Source organism: Silurus meridionalis, chromosome 6 (assembly GCF_014805685.1).
Source record: "Silurus meridionalis isolate SWU-2019-XX chromosome 6, ASM1480568v1, whole genome shotgun sequence".
Taxonomy (NCBI): Eukaryota; Metazoa; Chordata; class Actinopteri; order Siluriformes; family Siluridae; genus Silurus; species Silurus meridionalis.
The window spans coordinates 8,565,060-8,570,832 of NC_060889.1; the positions used below are offsets into that span (position 1 = coordinate 8,565,060).

Sequence of the window (5,773 nt, forward strand, 5' to 3'; positions counted from 1 at the left end):
CACCCAAACTGAATCGAGTAGCCTCGCTCTACAGTACGCAGGACCCACTGAGACACATCTGGAAGAGCTTTCCAAGCTGCCAGAAAGCGCCTTAGGGGTATCAGTCTCTCGAGACTGACCTCCGGTATGCCCAGAGCCAAGGCAGCACCCATAGATGGCTCTAGGGGAGGCGAGATCTCCGGGACCACAACAATGCCGGGTGGAGGCCAAGGAGAGAGCTCGCTGGAGCTGGCCGTGCCCTGAAGCACCGAGGGTGACAGGGTTAATGGTATTTATTAGAATGAAATAAATATTCAAATTTAGAGCTGATTTTGTCTGATAGCAGACATTTGAAGGACTTTTACAAATAAACAATAAGTTTGGGGCCAAATTACCTTTTGTTCTTTGACATGAGCAAAATCAATACTTGAGGTGAAAGACATGTAAGGCCTTCACCTTTGGTTAAATAAATGCAGTAGGTTTTGGTGGATGTAAACCTATTTGTTGTGCTAATTTTTTTTTTTACACAAAAATTTAAAAAGTCATGACAGCATGTTGTAGGACGTTTTGGAGACAAAGAGAAAGAGGCCCAATTGAGATGGTTTGGACATGTGCAGAGGAGGGACATGGGGTATATTGGTAGGGGAATGCTGAGGATGGAGCCACCAGAAAGGAGGAAAAAAAAACCAAGGAGGAGGTTTATGGATGTGGTGAGGGAGGACATGCAGGTAGTTGGGTTGAAAGAGGCAAATGTAGAGGACAGAGTAGTATGGAGACGGATGATCTGCAGTGGCGACACCTAATAGGAGCAGCCGAAAGAAGAAGAAGAAGAAGAAGAAGAATTATTAAATGGAAACTGAGAGTATAAAGACTTTGTGCCTATATAAGCACTAGCTGACTGATGCCTCTCGTGTGCACAAACACAGTAGGTTTGTGATAACAATTTACACTCGTTCCTCATTTACATTCACACAATTAAATTTTTTTCTGCAGCCACTCAATTTCTTTTGTGTTTATTCATAAAGGTGCAACATACTGCCTTTTCCATACTGTTATTTACATTTATCACAAAAATTATGAAGCAGATGAAAAAACGTGACAGTCAAAATGAGGGCAAAATGTTAACATTTTGTTTAAGATATTTGTGTTTATTTTATTTTTTATCAAACTTGCTTGTCTGCTGTTGGGTAAGAGGACAACTTTGACAAAAAATTGTGATTAAAACAGTCAATTTGTACATACATATAGATTTTCTAACTCAGTGCTTGTCAAACTTGTTCTGCAGATTTTGTGCTGTAGCAAAAGTTATATGTTGAAGAGTAATCAGATAATCAGATCAGTAATCAGACTGTGACGCTCTGCTGTATCAAATGCAGAATAAGTGGTTGATTTTGATACAGAAGAGAAATACTACTTTGTTATTGATTAGAGTAAGATCCAAGTGTATGTTCATGCTTAATAGGTGTAATAATGAACAGGTGTGTGTGTGTGTTGTCTGTGGCCACCACACAATTATAAATTGAGATGTAGTAAAAGAAAAACCTAAAGTCAGAAAATGCTCTTCAATGTGCTTTATTAAGTGCTGTGTGTAATCACTGCTAAACATTGTCTCAAAAAGCTGAACACAGTTTTCCTAGAACTTTATGAAATACTCAGGCACTGAACTGTATGTTGCATGTAAGCAAAACATTTTTTATTTGTATAATGTTTTACAGTATAGTTTCGAATTTGTGCTGCTTAGACTCGTGCAACTTTACAAACATCCGACACATCCGATCTCCTTATTATCATCAAATTTCTGAAAAGCAACCTTACTTCCATAAAAATGTGTGTGACAGTTATTTCGTTCATGTGGCCATTTCTGTAAAAAAAAAACAAGTATTATATAATAGTCACATAAGTTCTGTAACTGACACTGATCATGTGTATAGTTTGGTTGTGGTGTGTATTTCTAAATATGCTGCAGTATACATACCTTCATGACCTCATGCCTCATGCCACAGTTCACCAGATCTTTACCATCTTTATTCTTACACACAAGACAATCAATCAGCGGCTGTGTAAAATAAAAAGTGATGGATTGTTGGTTAAGAAACATTTTGATGTTACAAAATATCAATGACTGAAGGGTATCTATGGTTAATAAGCATGTTCATGAATATCTAATTTGCTTTGTCAAATTTTCGAAAATTTGGTTAATAAACGGTTAAATAAATAATTTTTTTTAAGTTTATAAGGATATAAAATATACACACCGTTTTTTCTTTTCGTGTAAAACATTCATCTCGGTGCTCATATGCACTGTTTGAAGTTTTCGGGCATGTTGTGATTTGCAGAAGGACGTGTACATACAAGCTATTCCCCTGAAGCTGTAAACAAGAGGTAAACAATTAAATACAGATTAAAAGTATAAGGGGTGAACAGGAAATGGCTGTACATGTGATTCTTCCACAATTAAAAAAATTATTTACCATATTGTATTTAAACTGCTAAATATGATAATTATATATGATAAAAATCTACACATTTAATTAATTATTGTGTACAAATACACAAACAATCAAAGCAAAAACAACAACATATTTTTTAATAAAAATAGTCAGAGAGAAGTGTGTGCTGAATTAATCATGCTTTAATAAAATTAGTGCAGTTAAAATTCATTTGCGTTGTCCCATTGTTAACGCATTAATTTTGACAGCCCTAATATATATATATATATATATATATATATATATATATATATATATATATATATATATATATATATATAAAATCTTTAAGTTACATTATTGATGATCAGTTGAAGAGGAACTAAACATTATTTATTTAATTGTTTTTATGTAAAAAAATAAATAAATAAAATCAATAAGTTTGTTTGTTACTACCAATTCTCACTGATAATTTAACTTACCATCAAACTTCCCCTACAGAGGAAAGAAAACTAGCAACTTTACAGAAAAGCAAAGCTCATAAAGACTTAGAAGCACAAACAATGTATTATTGAACGAGACCAAAGACCAAACTCTGGTTAGAATCCAAACAATCTCTCCAACCTTCTATATCTCAGAACTCCAATAAAACAACACCATCCTTTGCCTACACAGTAATCTCTTATGTATAAGCACTTGGTTATTTTAAACTTCTTTTAAAAACCAAGAAAGTTGCCTGCTCACTGAACACTTGTTTAGTGTAAGCACACACCAAAATGATATAAACACATCATTAAGTAATGCTAAAAAATACACATAAACTTATTTAAAAGATAATAATCGCACTGATCTCAATTAAAACTAATAACTCAAGATAAATGTGCTGGCAATATAAAACCAAGAAAAGTTGTTAGATTCATGCAATTTTCATCTGAATGTTATTTTAATGTAATTTCTTAATTCAAAAATATTGACAAAGTATAAGGATACCTTTGGTTCTCCTTCCAGTGAATGGAAAGCAACATGCTGTCTCTTTGCAATTTCTTTATGTGCCCTATCCAGAGCCTTGTCTATTTGTGTTTGTAAGTCATTATTCAAGCTTCTATAGTTACCAAAACCAGAAACCAGCAGAGTCAGGGCTGCCAGAATCAAAATCTTTAGACCAAAATCCATGCTGTACAGGACGACTAAGGTATGTTGTAGTCTCTGATCTCTGAGCTTCTGTCAGGAAAAACACACACATACGCATACTCAAGGCCCTTAACTGTGATTGGTGATTTGGTCAGACTGTCAGAGTTTAACACATTAGTACTCAGACCACATTTCGAAAGAAAAAAGCCTGAAATCATGGAAAATCAGAAGCAGTTAGTGTGAACTTGTTCTTTCTATTTGTGAACTTTTTTTGTTTTAATTTGCATAAAGCATCCATATTTGTCTATGCCTATGTTGACTAAAGTATTAATTTATCTCAAAGTGAGTTTCATTTCTAAGCCCCTTGGTGGAAATGGACATCTTGAATAATAAACAGATAGCACTGAAAATCAGAAACTAAAAAATAATTATTTTGTTTTGAGTTTTATTATTATTATTTTTTTAAAAGTGTTATGGCATTACATGCTGTCTGGCATAGTAAACATTTTAGACTTTTATTTGAGTAAATACAAAGAAGGTCCCCTGGTGGTCTAGTGGTTAGGATCCCCGATCAGGGAACTAACCCCAGCCACTCTTAGTGCCGGTCCCAAGCCCGGATAAATGGGGAGGGTTGCGTTAGGAAGGGCATCCAGCGTAAAACATGTGCCAAATCAAACATGCGGATGATCCACTGTGGCGACCCCTAATAGGAGAAGCCGAAAGAAAGTTTTTATTTGAGTAAATACAAATGTTTGTGTTTCGGTTTTAAAATGAGCTCATTTTATGCATTAAGTGTAAAATCTTTCAGTTTAAACATTTATGTTCTCTATGTTCTATTGCAAATAAAATATTGGCTCATGTGATTTGAAAGTCTTTTAGTTTTCATTTTATCCAAATTTAAATACGTCCCAACATTTCCTTCACTTCCTGGTTCAGATGAACAAATTGGGATGTTAGTAACTGGCTTACTATATAACTATCTTATCATGTTCATCAGATGGAACTACATGTCCCTATTACTTTAGAAGAAAGGCCTACCATCAAAGGACAGGAATTCCATTTCAAAGTGCTACTTATTTACAGTATGTAAGCAGTTTTGCCTCCCCAAGTGTGCAGTGGCACTTGAATACACTATCTTTGGACAACATTCTCCTATGCACCCTTACCAAAAGCAGGGACAAAAAGATATTTGTCCACTTTCCTTGCACATCTGATATTTTTTGGTCTCATATTGAACTTATTAGAGTAACGTAACACTAAAACAAGACCAAACTAGTAATAAATATGAGTCTAGATTTCCTAAGAATATCAGTCACCCTATTGATTTATAATTCAGCTATGCTGCTGTCTGTATTGATAACTATTAAGTATTCTTGGACCGACTGAAGCAACCATAGTAGTAATACCTGGAATTACATCAATCATCAGAGTACAAGGACAAGTAGATGATAACATGCAGGTGACCCTTATTGCAAATGCAAAATCAAACCCTTTCCAAATATTTTTTCCCTGGCAGAGCTGAACAACCCACAGGTACAGGATGTACTGGACCAGACTTGGTTAGATTATTTACTGGAGATTCCCCCAGTATCAGGATTTCAGTAACTAGGTCAAAGAGTCCTGCTATGGCCCAGAGGTGACTGAATAATGTAATGTAATTATTTTGTAATCATACACTGGTTATTAAAATGAACTTAAAATAAAATGATAGAAACTTTACTTGTGGTTGATTTTGATAGCAAAATAAATGTTTTTGGTTTTATTCATTACTGCATATTGTTAGGCACTGGCATAGGATTGTGCAAGGATTTGCTGATTACAGTGGAACCCACTTATCTCAACCTCGGTTAACTCGACAACCCTATTAAGTCGACGTTTTTGAAGTGGAACCGCCAAATTCTCGCTTTGTCTAAGCATTTTTTTAGTCGGTTATGTCATTTTTTATGTCGCCGAACCCTAATATATCGAGCACAAGGGGGGAAAAATTTTTATTTTTAACGTCAGTTATGTCGATCGGCACTGTCCAGCCGCAGAAGAAGTGGCGGAAAAATGAAGCCTTACAGAGGCAACAGGTGTTGTATTGTATACTGGTGACTCTCTGCTATTAGTTAGTGCGCAGATGCCTTTTGTTGTTAAATTGCATGCGATGAACGGGAGGTGAAAGCCGCGCTTGGTAGGAGCGTGGCGCGGAACGTGGGATGAGCAGCAAAAGCATAGAATTACCAACGGCAGGA

The 5,773-nt window shown here is 35.4% G+C and overlaps 1 protein-coding gene across 1 annotated transcript; it reads right to left on the bottom strand.

Moving 5' to 3' along the window:
• Positions 1–1,535: 1,535 nt before the first annotated feature.
• Positions 1,536–3,657, bottom strand: LOC124386774 (cystatin-like protein). Its single transcript, XM_046850733.1, has 4 exons — positions 3,399–3,657; positions 2,235–2,348; positions 1,955–2,035; positions 1,536–1,840 (listed from the first exon to the last, which is right to left on the bottom strand). The coding sequence occupies exons 1-4, from the start codon at positions 3,579–3,581 to the stop codon at positions 1,733–1,735; spliced, it is 486 nt and encodes a 161-aa protein (XP_046706689.1). The 5' UTR covers positions 3,582–3,657; the 3' UTR covers positions 1,536–1,732.
• Between the last annotated feature and the right edge of the window lie 2,116 nt (positions 3,658–5,773).

What these genes read in the sequence shown, in the direction of transcription:
- LOC124386774 (XM_046850733.1), bottom strand. Translation starts at nt 3,581, where the DNA reads ATGGATTTTGGTCTAAAGATTTTGATTCTGGCAGCCCTGACTCTGCTG. An exon ending in CACTGGAAGGAGAACCAAAG is followed by an intron (nt 2,349 to 3,398) that starts GTATCCTTATAC and finishes TCTTGTTTACAG; the next exon opens with CTTCAGGGGAATAGCTTGTA. An exon ending in TTACACGAAAAGAAAAAACG is followed by an intron (nt 2,036 to 2,234) that starts GTGTGTATATTT and finishes TATTTTACACAG; the next exon opens with CCGCTGATTGATTGTCTTGT.